This window comes from Megalobrama amblycephala, linkage group LG16 (genome assembly GCF_018812025.1).
Source record: "Megalobrama amblycephala isolate DHTTF-2021 linkage group LG16, ASM1881202v1, whole genome shotgun sequence".
In the NCBI taxonomy this organism is placed as follows: domain Eukaryota; kingdom Metazoa; phylum Chordata; class Actinopteri; order Cypriniformes; family Xenocyprididae; genus Megalobrama; species Megalobrama amblycephala.
In genome coordinates this window covers 29,475,773-29,492,219 of record NC_063059.1, presented here as the reverse complement: position 1 = coordinate 29,492,219, position 16,447 = coordinate 29,475,773, and the positions used below count along the sequence as shown (strand labels likewise).

At 36.8% G+C, this 16,447-nt stretch overlaps 1 protein-coding gene across 24 annotated transcripts in view; it reads right to left on the bottom strand.

Moving 5' to 3' along the window:
* ncam1b (neural cell adhesion molecule 1b) overlaps positions 1-16,447 on the bottom strand; it is a 117,198-nt gene that overhangs the window by 28,526 nt on the left and 72,225 nt on the right. For 10 of the 24 annotated variants that reach the window (XM_048160153.1, XM_048160152.1, XM_048160129.1 and 7 more), the window contains 6 exons: positions 13,182-13,211; positions 10,302-10,452; positions 7,574-7,761; positions 3,538-3,634; positions 3,085-3,255; positions 914-1,042 (listed from right to left, as the gene is read on the bottom strand). In XM_048160153.1, the coding sequence (XP_048016110.1) occupies positions 914-1,042; positions 3,085-3,255; positions 3,538-3,634; positions 7,574-7,761; positions 10,302-10,452; positions 13,182-13,211 (766 nt within the window). The remainder of the gene's footprint in view (positions 1-913; positions 1,043-3,084; positions 3,256-3,537; positions 3,635-7,573; positions 7,762-10,301; positions 10,453-13,181; positions 13,212-16,447) is intronic. The other 14 variants (XM_048160130.1, XM_048160132.1, XM_048160134.1 and 11 more) reach the window with 3 other exon arrangements.

Sequence of the window (16,447 nt, the reverse complement as noted above, 5' to 3'; positions counted from 1 at the left end):
CTGTGTGAGAACAAGATGTTCTGTTCTTACCAGTTGGATTTCTCAATCAATTATTGGTATAAGAAATTATGTATGTAAGGTGTGACCAGTATATATATATACAGCATGAACGTGCTTAGCAGCAGTAAAATTGCCAAGCATATGTTATTGATATTCAGTGATTTGCAAATGCATCACGACCATTAACCAATGTTCTCAATGCACTGAATTACAAATCTTAAAGTCATAATTGACTATTTTTAAATATGTTCTTAGCCTAAATTAATAGTACATCCATAAGCTTAAGCGACCTATAAATGATACCAGGTTTCTCTTAATGATGAATAATATATAACCTGCATAAAGTGCAAAACAATGGATAGAAAACTGGGACATTTTTATTGGTTGTCAAAAAGAGGCAAATATATTAAACCACCCAGGTATCGCCTAGAAAAGGTTGTCCTTCAAAACACAGAGACGCCACAGAGAGGCTAACAATTACTCTGAAGGAGCGACAGAGTTCAGTTCAGTTGAGAACAGTGTAAAGGTGAACCAGTCAACCATATCAAGAGCTCTACTGTTCTGTATGGGAGGGAGGGAGGCACAAAAGAAGACATTGCTCAAAAAGATCCATGCAAAAGCATGTCTGGAGTTGGTCAGATGAAACTAAAATCGAGTTGAATGCTGTTTCATTGGATTTGTAATTCAGTAAAATGAGAGAATTGTTCAAGGGACTGACATGTTAATATTCAAACTACTTAATTCATTACGCCCTACTCTTTAGCACCATGAGCACAGACTGTGTCTTTTAGCATCTGCGTCAGCCAAAGACTTCACACTAGCTGTTTGATAAGGTGTGTGGGCCGTCACGCCACGCTGCGCTGCTGTTGATGGAACTACGTGCTCCTGAGAGAGAGAGAAGCGGGATACTCACGGACATGCTCGGTTTTGAAGACCACTGACGGGCTGCTGTCGCCTTCGCCCTTGCCGTTGATGGCAGACATCTTGACTTCGTAATCGGTTTCGGGTTTAAGCCCGGTGACTGTGACTGAACTCAGTCCTGCTGGGAAGCAGCGAGAAGCAGATTTAATCAAAAACCCATTCATTAATTCATAAACGACAACATGCAATGGGCAACATAAAACCTCGCCACTGAACATGGCGGAAATACATTTGACATTTAAAGCTATGGGCGTACAGTGATGCTGACATTCAATATCATAGTAAAAATTGATATTTCACTAAAGAATGAAAAGTTTGTCCTCATTTACTTATCCTCATGTCGTTTTAAACCTGTATGAATTACTTTCTTCGCCAGAAAAGAAGATATTTTGAAAAGAAAAATTGTTTTTTGGTTGCCATTGACTACCATTTACATTTCTCAAAATATATTCTTCTATGTTACACAGAATAAATAAACTCCAGGTTTGGAACCACATGAGGGTGACAAGTGATGACAATTTTAATTTTTGGGTGAACCATCCCTTTAACATGTAGTAATAACATGGGTCCATGTTATTACTACTGGCCCATTTATGAAACGTGAGCAGAATGCATTACTAACAAATTGTACATAAAACAATTTGTCTATTTTTATTTTAAGGTGTCCTTGTTACATTGTAATTAAACATTTAAGTACCGAGTAATATGAATTAACTATGTACTTACTATAGGGGTTAGGATTAGGGTTTGGTTTAGGGTTAGTTGAATGTAATTATGCATAATTTACAGTTTTTACTCAAAAAATGTGTAACAAGGACAGTAGCTATGTTTCCATCCACCTATTTGTATTTGCATTTTGGAATATCCCATAAAAACGCTGAATGGAAAGGCCAAAATGAGCATAAATTCTAAAAATGCACCATAAAAAAAAACGTATGCCCTCAATTGAGGTAGATATATTTTTCATCCGATAAGACATGCGCATAAACTACAATGGAAACACATTTACCAAATAAATCCCTCAAAGCGCAACAAAAAAACCTCGCGCGAATTCGCCTCAAAATGGACCTCCAATGGACCAATTTCATTGCACAGCATCTCAAATGTTTAATTATTCTGAAACGTCAGAGCCAAAGTCTGTCATCAGAATGATTTGGTTTAATTCCCTCCCACAAGCATCTCACATGATCGCGTTCCCAAACACCAGCCATCCGATTGCAAGATAACATGACAATGTTTACTGTGTTTCGTCGTCGGAGGAAAAAATACCATATTGGCTTCCACGATTGCAGCAACTTACATTTTTATTACAGATATTTTGCACCAATTTCCCAGGAAGTGACAATTTTGTTCTCTTGAACACATGGTATGGAAACGTTGCTTTATTTGCAAATGTTTTATGTGATATTCCAATTTTGTGCATAAGTTAAATTTGCAACTTTGGATGGAAACATAGCTACTGTAAAATAAAGTGTTACCAACCATCAATTGTTTATTTTCTTCTTATGTTACATGAATAAGGCCCATTCAAATCTAATCCATTATAACAGAAATAACAGATTCTGTTGTCAAAAAGTTCTTGAAATAATTGCATATTAAATACTGTGCACTTTTAGAGAAAATAGATTTTTCCCTTCAATCCAGTTATAATGTCAAAGTTCTGGCACCCATTTAGTTTTTTATGAATATTTTACTTGAGTAATGGTTGCTGAAAATTCAGTTTTGTCATCACAGGAATAGATTACAATTTAGAATGTATTAAAATATTTGAAATTGTAATAATATTTAACAATATTATACTGTTTTTACTGTATTTTTGATCATATAATCACAGCCTTAGTGAGCATTTTGAAAAAGATTTCTTTCAAAAACATTACAAAACATTACCGACCCCGAACTACCGAACTTTTGAACGGTAGTGTGTTAATGTGACCATAGATGTGACATTAATACCATAGCAATTTCTAAATTAACCATTTTTAAAGTATTAGTTTCCAAAAAGGTTCTGTAATGCAATTTATAAATGACTATACTGATCTCTTATTTTAAAAGTGCTGTTTTCCACTATATAAGTCCCCTGCTAAACTCTACAAACCACACAACAGTGTTGATATTCCATATAATACAGATGGCTTCCTGCTTCGGTTCATGTGACAGACTTACCGTCTTTCACCTCATAGACTCGCTGCACCCATTTCCCTCGGCCCACCGCTCTCCACTCAGCTCGGTACTTGAGCACAGGAACTCCTCCAGTGGACTCGGGCTCTTCGAAAAGCACCTGAGCCGTGCTGGAGTACGGTTGCACTTGAGTGATGGCTGGCGCCGAGGGCACATCTGCACCACAGGGGAGACACTTTACAATACACAGTGGGAAAACTGCACTTTAACAGCTTATGTCCAATAATACTGCCTGATTGTGCCACTTTGTGCTGAGCAAAAGTTTACACAAGGAAAATTTGAGCTATTGTATTGCACTTTATTGAACAAAGGCTAGAATTGCAGGTAATTCAAAAATACAGTACCTTGAAGGCAAAAAGCATCCAAACACTATACGATTAGCTACCGCCGTAAATTACTATATTGTGTACATTTTGGGATCAATACAGAGAAACAGACCAGCTGGGATCATGATGAACTCTCTGTATTCGGTTCCGATCTCATTGGAGGCAGTACAGTTGTAGGGGCCAAAGTCGCTCTGAGACTCTGGATTGACCTGGGACAGATCAAGTGAATGCATTAACCTCTAGTCTCTATCTCATCATTTATCTTTCAAATGTGTATTTTACCACCGTCATTCCATTAGATGTGTATTTACTCCTGACAGTGCGCTCAACGTGCTAAAATATTGATAAGACGCACAGACTGCAGTAGTGCCCTGGAGCAACCCTACCCTTTCCTGTGTAAAGCTCACGAAAAACAGGTCCAGGTCACATTTCACCCCTAAACCAAAATAAATAAACTAGGTGTAATATTTCTGATACAGAAAATTAAGATTGTTTATAAAACTATTAAGATTGTAGATGATGAACGAATCATTACAAATGTGAATAAATCATTCACATGAAATGTGTGACTGCCTTCCTGCCTTCAAAAACTATAGCATAAACCAGCAGAATTTGAGTTTAAGCTGGAAAGGGAAAGAAACATTATTGGTTGGAATTACTGAAAGAATACATTCACTGAAGGAGTCTGAACAAGTTTTATTTTAGTATTATTTACAGTACAGTATATACTGTACTATTATAGCATTTATTAACAATTTGAACTAGCTTATATTTTTTTATAATTTTAGTTTTCATTTTAAGTTTTTCATTTAGTTTTTTTGTTTGTTTGTTTGTTTGTTTTTTTCTAGTGACAATCTGTAGTACTTAAACTTCAACTCATTTCCAAGGCAACATTTCTAATGTTGTAATATTCTAATTTGTTTTTTTATAGTTTTAGTTAACAATAAAGACGCATTTATAAACAAAATGCAGGAATCTAATGAGGCAAGGTAATTCAAAGTGCTTTACATAAAGAAGAACCAAATACATAATAATAAAAATGGAACGCTAAGAAAAAGAGACAACAGAAAAAACAGAGAATTCCGCTATCTGGATGGAAGAGTTAGGAAGTTTTTAGGGAGTTTTTTTGGATCTATCCATCAGAGCGGATCTAAACGGATCTTCCTCACATTTAATTCTCCCAGAGCCAAGCTCTACCTGTTAAGGCACTTTGAACTGATACAAACAGTTTCAATCTCCCCTTTTGCCAAGACACCTCAAACTGTGCCACACAGCTCCAATCCCCCTTTCGGAGATATCTTAACTATGCAACGCAGTTCAAATTTCCCCTTTGGAAAGTGTTCCTGACTGTAATCCAAAGATATCTTAACTCAGATAAAATAAATTAAGATAAAATAACTTGTTTGTACAATCTATTTGTCATTGAATCCCTGATTCAGGAGATTCCTTCAAAAACGCTGATTCATCCAGTAATGAAACGAGTCTTTATGAGTGAGTCATTGAATCACTGATTCAGGAGATTCCTTCAAAAACACTGATACATCCAGTAATGAAACAAGTCTTTATGAGTGAGTCATTGAATCACTGATTCAGGAGATTCCTTCAAAAACGCTGATTCATCCAGTAATGAAACAAGTCTTTATGAGTGAGTCATTGAATCACTGATTCAGGAGATTCCTTCAAAAACGCTGATTCATCCAGTGATGAAACAAGTCTTTGAGTGAGTCACTGAATCACTGATTCAGGAGATTCCTTCAAAAACACTGATTCATCCAGTAATGAAAGAAGTCTTTATGAGTGAGTCACTGAATCACTGATTCTGGAGATTCCTTCAAAAACGCTGATTCATCCAGTGATGAAACAAGTCTTTGAGTGAGTCACTGAATCACTGATTCAGGAGATTCCTTCAAAAACACTGATTCATCCAGTAATGAAACAAGTCTTTATGAGTGAGTCATTGAATCACTGATTCAGGAGATTCCTTCAAAAACGCTGATTCATCCAGTAATGAAACAAGTCTTTATGAGTGAGTCATTGAATCACTGATTCAGGAGATTCCATCAAAAACGCTGATTCATCCAGTAATGAAACAAGTCTTTATGAGTGAGTCATTGAATCACTGATTCAGGAGATTCCTTCAAAAACGCTGATTCATCCAGTAATGAAACAAGTCTTTATGAGTGAGTCATTGAATCACTGATTCAGGAGATTCCTTCAAAAATGCTGATTCATCCAGTAATGAAACAAGTCTTTATGAGTGAGTCATTGAATCACTGATTCTGGAGATTCCTTCAAAAACGCTGATTCATCCAGTGATGAAACAAGTCTTTGAGTGAGTCACTGAATCACTGATTCAGGAGATTCCTTCAAAAACACTGATTCATCCAGTAATGAAAGAAGTCTTTATGAGTGATGCTGCGTTCCAATTCGCCTACTTATACTACGCCCTAAAAGTATGTACTCTTTCTGTGAACAAAAAGTACTTACTTTTGAGTGTGTAGCAAAAGAGTAGACAAGCTTTGGGACATACTAACACGTCATACAATCGCGTCTTTTCTCTCTGTCGCATCCTGTCACCGTAAACTGGCCTGTCAATCATCTTACATCCTCCACATTTCATTTAGTTAATTTCCTACCGTATCGGAGAGAAATGCAGCACGTTGATCTGCAGTCGCGAGTCTTTCATGTGGAGAACTCTCCTCATATTAATGCATAATGATGCATTTAAAAGTTAATGGCCATTCGGATCTTTATAAAAGTCCACATTGGTATTTGCAGATGAAAAATAACACGGGTAACATTAAATATATATTTTCTATCAGGTTAAACTGATTATTAGTCACTCAAATCTCTCAGCGTCGATCGCGTATATCCGCCATGTTTTGTAGTTTTTAACACTTTTTACTCGTGTTTGTAGTTCTGAACTGAATCCTCGTCCAATGCGCAATGGGTTGTGGGCAATATTAGCCTTTATAGTGTGCACGGATCCACACTTCGAAAATAAACCGGAAATAGTAGACCATCCGGGGACTTTTGGCATACTCTTTTCAACATACTATGCTTTGGGACACACTTATTCTAATCTCACATACTATTTAGGATGGATAGTATGGACATTGGAACGCAGGGCTAGTCACTGAATCACTGATTCTGGAGATTCCTTCAAAAACACTGATTCATCCAGTGATGAAACAAGTCTTTGAGTGAGTCACTGAATCACTGATTCAGGAGATTCCTTCAAAAACACTGATTCATCCAGTAATGAAACAAGTCTTTATGAGTGAGTCATTGAATCACTGATTCAGGAGATTCCTTCAAAAACGCTGATTCATCCAGTGATTAAACAAGTCTTTGAGTGAGTCACTGAATCACTGATTCAGGAGATTCCTTCAAAAACACTGATTCATCCAGTAATGAAACAAGTCTTTATGAGTGAGTCATTGAATCACTGATTCAGGAGATTCCTTCAAAAACGCTTATTCATCCAGTGATGAAACAAGTCTTTGAGTGAGTCAATGAATCACTGATTCAGGAGATTCCTTCAAAAACACTGATTCATCCAGTAATGAAACAAGTCTTTGAGCGAGTCACTGAATCACTGATTCAGGAGATTCCTTCAAAAACACTGATTCATCCAGTAATGAAACAAGTCTTTATGAGTGAGTCATTGAATCACTGATTCAGGAGATTCCTTCAAAAATGCTGATTCATCCAGTAATGAAACAAGTGAAGTCTTTATGAGTGAGTCATTGGATCATTCATTCAAAACATTTTTTTTTTAAATAATTAATCCAAATTATACATTTTCAAATAGACTGCAGCAATTAATAATTTGTCAGAACCTCTAGTAAATTGTGTTATTTTTTTCTGTTGTCTGTTTAGAATTGTAGGAGAATCGTGATCTCTATTCATAATAATATAATATAATATAATATAATATAATATAATATAATATAATATAATATAATATAATATAATATAATATAATATAATATAAATCATATTTCTTTCTTTTAATTTAGGGGTGAAATATAACCAGCACATTCTTTTTCCAGTTTCGCTAAATTTCCCATCTGTGTATATAGTATCTGTGTGGTCGTGTATATAGAATGTTTATGTTCTCAGGAAGGCGTCTGTGTGGGCCGTACCTCCAGGTAGCTGGCGGAAGGCATGTTGTAGATCTTGATATTGGAGGTGTTAACGTTAGGCAGCTGGAGGCCGTCTCGCAGCCACGTAATAGACACATCGCTGGGGTGAGCCAGCACTTCACAGCTGATGTTGGCCGGGTTGCCCTCCCACGTGTACACCGTTACTGATCCCAGGATTTTCGGGGCATCTGTGATGAAAGGCAAAGCATATACAACTGAAAAACAAACAAACCTGCTGGTAGCGCTGACCCTTTATCTACATACCGCCCGTCTACATCCGCTAAGGGAGAACAAAACCTCCATTCTAATTATCTTTGAAGCCTCAATTCTAAGGATAAGGTGGTTAAAGATCAAAATGTCCATGGCTTAAACATAGATCTGAAAGCTGAGTGCTTAAAACACAGTGCTCTGCGATGTTGAACACATCTGTTCATGGCAGTACATAAAAGCCAATCACGCTTCACTGGCTTCAAAAGGCCCCTCCTCCAAGCAGCGTCCCTGAATAGCATGCATAGAGGCCTACTTCAGGCACGAAGCTCGTGACGTGGGCCCGTGTTCCCTCACAGACTGTGTGCGAATAACTGTCGGCCTGCTGAGATACTGTTCTCACATTCATCAGAGATTCAGATGTCATTAGTCCCATCACAGCAATACACGACTGCTACAAATGCACAAAACAAGTGAAGAGGGAGGCTGGTATTTTCACAGCATACGCCGCCGCTAATGTGAAAACAAATACAAACAGGCGCAGTGGGGGGAGCACAATGAGAGCGAAAATGGGCGGTAATGCTTTGCTTGCTATTGATTGCAATAAAAAAGTTGAGGGAAGGTTAGTGCTCTGTTTTTGATTTCACAGCAATCTATGAATCGTACAAACAAGTAAATTGAACTTTGTCTTTGTTACTAGACTTTAGTCAGAGTAAATGCTACTGTATTTTTCATTTTAGACAAACCAAAACAATTGTTATGACTTTTTTTGTTTACTATAAATATGTGCTATGTGCTATACAATATGATATGTGCATATTGTGACACCATTGTCCTAGCCAGGCATGGAAAAAAAAAAAAAAAAAAAAAAACAATAAACGGTCTCTTCCATGTAAATCCTAAACATTATTTTACAAACCAACCTTGCTGAGCAACAGAACATTTTGTCCGTCACTAGTTTTTTTGTCTGTCACGTCATGCTGGGTAACCCCGCCCACTGTGAAATCTCATCGGTCTAAAATTCAGCTCTATATAGCTGCTGACCAATTAAATTAACCTCAAAGTGAAGTTCTAATATAGGGATAAATGCCTGGTTTCACAAACAGTTAAGCCAAGATTAGGCCTTAGCTCAATTAGGGCATTTAAGTAGCTTTTAAAAACGTGCCTTAGAAAAAAAAAAAAAAAAAAAAAACATTACTGATGGGCATCTGATAGGATGTGAGACAAAACAATGACACTAACATATTTTAAGATATGTCACTTCAAGTTGCTTTCAGTTAAAAGAGCTTAAACATGCATTTTAGTCTGGGACTATGCTTAAGCCTGGTCTGGGGAACCTGGGGCAAAGATTTTCTATAATTTATATAACTTTCTTGATCTGTAGCTTGTTCTGTCTTCTTTTGTCTTGTTTTAAATAATTTAAATCTTTAGGCCCTCTTAGAGGTTCGCTGAGGCCCCCTGGTTGAAAATGAACATCAATATTAGCATTTATATATATATATATATATACACACACAAACATATATGTGTGTGTGTGTGTGTGTGTGTGTGTGTGTGTGTGTGTGTGTGTGTGTGTGTGTATGTGTGTATATATATATATATATATATATATATATATATATATACACACACACACATAATATATGTATATTATTATATATGTGTGTGTGTGTGTGTGTGTGTGTGTGTGTGTGTGTGTGTGTGTGTGTGTGTGTGTGTATCTATCTATCTATCTATCTATCTATCTATCTATCTATATATCTATATATATATATATATATATATATATATATATATATATATATATATATATATATATATATATATATATATACACATACATACACAAACTCTCTATTGGATATATATTGGCCGATATCAGTTATATAATTGTGCATGCTTATTTGCTTATTTATTCTGTTTTTTTACTTTTATATTACTTTTGCCAACATCTAACACTCACTGAAAGTTAAAAACAATAACAACTTATTATAATTATTACTAAAATTAATTTCAGTTATGTTTTTGGCCATAACATCAAAAAATATTGGCATCTGCAAAAATTTAATATGCATGTGCATCCCTATTATTGATTTAATTTATGATTTGAAAGTTCTCCATGTTTTTGTTGTATTAATAACAACAATTATTTGATCATTAATTTTAATGACAATTATGAAAATTTCTCAAAACTGACATCCCTAGATGTCATGTAGAATTTTCACAAAACCTTGTCACATTGCTCTTGGTTAGGACACAGCGTGATTTCAGTCTACTGGGAGGCTGTTTTCCTATCATTTGTGTCCTGTGGTGGGGGAGGGGGGTGATAATGTTGGGGGGTGGCTGTAGTTTTAATACATTATCTACCATTCTCTACTGAATAGCCATATGCTCTCTGGACTGCAGCCGAGCAGCAGTGCTGCTGTGAATTAAACATATGCCTTTGAGGCATATCAGTGTGGTATCCAACAGTACGTGTGACTGATAGAAGCTAATGAGGCTACAGAAACTATAGACTCACAGCGCACTTCCAGGTTCACAGGCTGTGAGGTCTCTCCAATGGCGTTGCGGGCAGTGCAGAGATACTCGCCGGCATCGGTGTACTGAGCGTACTTCAGGGTGAGAGAAGACACGCGGGCGTCACTGCGGACCAACACGTCACCATCAGGGCTCTGAACACAGAGACAAGGGAAAATTCACTGAAAAATTCATACTTTTCACTTCCTTCAGCCATTAAAATAATAGTTCTCCCTCAGATGAAAATTCTGTCATCGGTTACTCACCCTCGTGTCATTCCAAACCTGTATGGCTTTCTTTTTTCTAACACCACAGGCTGTTAAACTCCAAAAAGGACACAACAAAAAAGCACCATAAAAGTGGTTTTATGGCTTCAGAAGAATTTAAATATAGTACAAGACATGTATGAACTACTTTTTGGTACTTTCATGGTGCTTTTAGACTGTTTTTTGGAGCTTTTGATCACATCATGCTTTCATTTTACTGAGTAAAGCAACTCTGCATTTTGTAATATAAAGTATTTTGTTTTCTAAAGAATGAAAAAAGTCATATGGACTTTTGGAACATGTGTCGAGATGAATGACAGAATGATAATTATGGGTTAACTATTCCTATATAGTTTGCAAGTAACTCCACTTCAATGCAAAAAAACACTTTATTTTAGGGTCTTTTAACTAGCATGCATATTACTAGAATATTGGCTGTTTATTAGTACTTATAAAGCACATTAATGCCTTATTCTGCTTGCCCTTATTCTACATTCTTAATCCTACCCAATACCTAAACTTAACAACAAACTTACATATTAATAAGCAGTAAATTAGGAGTTTATTGAGGGAAAAGTCATAGTTAAATAGCAAACATGTGTTCTCTATACTAAAATGTTACCAAAACAATTCTCTACTCTCAGACAAAAATGGCCATTTGAACAATTCTTCATTTTTAAGTATGTGAGTACTGAAAGATATAAAAACAGCAAACCTGGTGAAAAGGAGGTTTGGTGAACGGAAGACATAAATAAGAGTCTTTTATGTGCTGAGTCTTTGGAGCGGAGATGTGAGGGGGGAACATAAATAATGCAGACCATAAGGTAGGGGAAGCCATTTCTACACCGCTGTTACTTCATCAAAAGCTACGTCACATGATCTCAGCTGGCTTGGACCATTTTACAATGTCCCAGTGCTCATTTTAAAGACAAGCATAGATCTTAACATGCCACGCTTGCAGTTTCTTTTAGCTTGCTGTTCCACTTAACCTTGTGGATCTTATGAAGATGAGTGGCATCTATAACCAACGTTTCCTCAATGACTGCGCAATTTGCATATACTGCAGCAGGGGTGTCAAACACATGGCCTGTGGGGTGGATACAGCCTGTGGAGGGGACTAATCTTGCCAACAGGATGATTTGAGAAAAGAAAAAGAAAAATTTTGTCAACAATTTTGCTTTATACATAGTCTTTCAAATTTACGAAATGTAAGGATGTTTAAATATTTTTACTGGAAAATGACAAAGTACAGATTATATAGGCTTCAGTACCGTTCAAAAGTTTGGGCTCTGTAAAATTGTTCATTATAAATATTCTTCATTAAAGAGAAAGACTATTTTCTGTGCAGTAAACTGAACACTTGGGCTAAACAGATCTCAGAATGGGTGGAAAGAACTCTGTTTCTCTTTCAAACATTCACACACACACACACACACACACACACACACACACACACACACACACACACACACACACACACACAATCTCAGACAGGACGGTAATGAGGACAGGAAATGCATTGAAGTTTCGAAGACTTCATCAAGCACAACATTAGTATTCCCCGCTCCACTTGGAACAGAAAAAACTCCTCTCTCTACATTTCTGGTCAGCCGCTGCCCCTTGCATAAACTTTGCTATGAATGAACTCGGCAGAAGCGTCGTGTCAGAGACAATAATTATGCCGGTGTTGTCCCAGGACTGAGTCACGCTTACATAATGCTAAGCCTTTTCATCCAAAAACCACCCAACAGCCACCCAGCAGAGCTGACTGGGCTAATTGAATAACCCCCTAATGGGAGCGCTGAACCCAGTCCAGCCCATTTCCGGCTTTCTTTCCCACAGTTTTCCCTGTCCGCTGTGGTCAAACGGCCAGACCGTGACCCCATATGCCATGGGACGTGCTCCCGTCACTGGACTCTGGTTACTATGTGGTACCGGGGTCAGATCGCGGCCCGTATCACTGAATCTCTATGACAAACAGCTATACACTTCAATCAGCACATTCAACTGACTTTATCTCCCATTCTTCTAAGATAAGGCTCTATTTATTCATTTGCAACGTGAGAACGCTATATCATTAAATTTTTAGAGCCATAGTTTTCAGCAGAAAGGTCTTTTTAATAATGCACGCCAGCCTTCTGCAAAGCTTGGATGGAGGTGGTTTGCTCAAATGTCTATTTTTGTCAGGGCGGGAAAGGAAAAGTCTTGGCGTGAACAACAACAAAAGCATTTTGTGCAACATTAAATGCTTAAAGGTAAAAATCCATCAAATCACAAAAACAACTTTGGAAGGAATAACATGGTCAGACATTATAAAGATTTTTTTAAACACATGCAACTTTGAGAATGCAGCCTTGTGATGTCATAATGGAATAAAACGATGTCATAATAACTTAGTTGATTAGACAGAATGAAACAAAAGAGGCCATGCACCGGATATAAAGTGGAAACTACAACTATATCATTTCACTCTCAGGTGGAACAAAGCCATCATCATAATTCAGTAGATGGAACTGATGAGATTTCAGAGATTTGATTTGACAGGAAAGAGGAGGTTTATGGAGTTGATGGCTATCTTCATAATTTAGTTTATGGAGTCATGGATATGGAATCTCTACCTTGTGCTGTTCGGGCCGAGTCCAAGAGGCCTGCAAAGAACACAGACAAAACAACACAAAGAGGCAAAGCAGTCCTTTAGAAGGAATCCTCCGTTATTGAGAACAAAAGCACTCCACAATAAACACATGTTTACTGATTAAGCATATGGGCTAAGAAGCAGATTAAATGTTCAATAGTTTTGCTCTGTTTTTAGCATTACTCACTCATTCAGTTAAACAGGCTTAAATAGACTGGTCATTTTTTCTGGTTAATTAAAATTAGCTCACACATTCATCTTTTATAGTTCATAAAATAATAAATATAAAAATACTTATTGCTTTATGAAAAAGCAAATGTCAAAATAAAAAAAAAAGGTTTCGGAGAGTCTTGATTTTAAAATACATTTAAACATCCCTAAAACAAGATTACATGAAAAGCAAAACTGTGCAATTTTCAGAGAATAAATCTTTTATTAAGTGTATTTTTGTTACCCCATGGCAAAATGTAGTGAGGTTTAAACAAGTCTTACTATCTATTTACTGGAAAACAAGACAAAAAAGATTTTTGCAGAGCATTATGGTGACTTAAAAAGCATGAGTTCTTTTAAAAGAAAAATCAGTGCTATTAATAACAATAAAAAAAATGCTGCAAGTAATAAATTCCTTTTAATTTGCAGAGAACAGGACCACTTAAATTCATGGGAAACACTGAATACTTTCATACCACACAGATAAACACTTCATGCAAACACTTTCCCCATGAAAGTGGCTGAAGTTCTCTGTGGACTCACGTCACTTCACTTCACTTCACGTGGAGGCTGAGCGTGCACATGCTTAATAAGACGATGCAATGGACAGGAAATCACTTGACATGCTAGAACACATTGAGATTATCACCAGACAAAACACAAGAAGAACAACAGAAATACACAGCACTAATCGAACAATGCCTGAAATGGTCTGCCTTCTGTGTTAAGCCCCATTCACACCACTAGTCTGGACTGTGAAGATGCTGTTCCAGTGTTGGAGGTAACGCATTACAAGTAATGCAATTTATGTAATCAGATTACTTTTTCATGTAACTAGTAAAGTAAGCATTACTTTTAAATTTACAACAAAATATCCGAGTTACTTTTTCAAATAAGTAATGCAAGTTACTTTGTTTTCCCATTCATTGACTGACAGATCTCTTGCCCACATGTTGAGAGAAATCAGGAGTAAGTGCAGAGGCATTGGGCGTTGTGTAAACATGATGGTTATTCTAGACTAGTTCTAGACTAAATGTGAGCATAAATTTACTCATTTACTTCTCCTGTGTCATATTCTTCTGTATTCCTGAATGGCAGCACAGCTGAAAGACTTGTTTATTGAGCTGTGCCCTCTACTGTACAGGCGTGAATTTGTATTTCCTTTAGCCCGAGGCTTATAGACCCCTTAATCGCCTACGTCACTGTGACGTCACCGCTCTAGCTGGAGGCAAAACATAAATAAGAACTAATAGCGGGCGCGCTAAAAGTTTGACGTTTTGACTTTAAAATGTCATCTTGTTGTGTTTTTGGCTGCCAGAATAGAAGGAAAAGGACTTTTGGTTCAAAACTAAAGTTTTACCAGATCCCGGCAGACATTCCTTCACAGAAATCACAAAGATAATTGTGGTTGAAAGCAATACGGCGTACAGACTGGATGGAAACGATCATAAATAATGCTCGTGTTTGCAGTGCACACTTCATATCAGGTAAAATAATCGATGCATATGTAATGGTGTGTTGGTTTTATCTAGTACAAATCAGCAAGTTTCTGTTTTACAGGTGAAAAATCACCAACTTCCAGCGCACTAGCTTGCTTAAATGTTAAACAAACATACAGCGATAGATGTGTGTGCCATCCTTTGAATGGTCTCTTAAAATAGTCCACATTGCTAGCCATAATCATAGTTAGCCCAGCGATAGGTTACATTAGACAATAAGCCTTGACAAAATTCCCTGAACCACCCGAAAGTAATTCATATGTTGTCTAGGAAATATCCAAAACTTAAGTTAATTTACAAAAATAGCTGTCACGGTCCCGCAGAGTCAGTGACTGTACATATTCGGACAGTTCTGAACCTTCTTCTGCATCTATGTTTAATAAATCCCTCCTAAAACATGCTAGCTTACGCTTGTCAACATTGAGTCCATCGTCTCTTTTTGCCTCCAGCTAAGCCCCGCCCACCAGGAAACGTAGCAATGTTTACCAACTTTTAAGGGGTCTATTGATTTCACTTTTGGTAAGAAATGGCATTTACATTTGCCAAAAATATAACTTTTTTTCAAATTTCAAATTCAAATTTGTGACCAGTGCCGGCAAAATGAGTTGGAATGCGCGAAACAAGTGAAAAAATGGGGAATGCAGCGATCCCAATGCTCCAAACAGCAAATAAACATCTAAAAGTTTTTTTTTTTTTGTACGTTTTCTGAGAGGAGTACCTTTGAAAAAGGTAGTTTTTTCTGCTCACTTCTGGATGACTGGCACTTCCTCTCAGCACAACTTTGGCATCCTTGTAAAGCACAGCATTCCAACTTTGTGAATATTCATAGCGAATTCTCGATGGCATGAGTCTGAACCAATGAAATGTGGTTTTCAAACTCGTGCTGATGTAAACAGAACAATTTACACAGAATTACAGTATTTAAAAAAAAAAAAAATCTGTCTTGGCAAGTATTCATGCAAATATTATCTGTTATGTCTTAAGTGAACGTTCGGTTAACTGTTGGGAAAAACGTCTGATTACATTAGATCCGTGTGATAAAGTAGGTCTTAATATAGGCTGTCTGTTTCAATAATGTTAAATCAAACAATTGTGGAATAATGGGAAGAAAAAAAAAAGTTGAATATATATTTCTTCCTATAGATACTTGGTTTTGACTTGGTTTGTGCCAAATTTGGTGGTATTACCAGGGATTTTGGTTGCTAGGTGATTTTGTTTGGAACCTTCAGAAAACTCAACACGATTTTTCACGATTTTCAAAATTGACTTTGCTGACTATCAACTTCAAACAGGTGTAGGTCAGTCATTTTTTGTTCACAGAGTCACAGAGAAAAACTTGTAGATTTTTTTCCTCTCCAACAAACACAACAACATTTGCACCTTCTTAAATAAACTCAGATGTCTTGCTCCAAAAATACCTTTATACTATTGGTACTAAATTCACTGCTCATTTGCATGAAGTTAACATTTCTGAACTTTCGTTGCATGATCCGCGCCTCTTGACACGCCTACATTTTGTCGCCAACGGTCACCGTCGCTC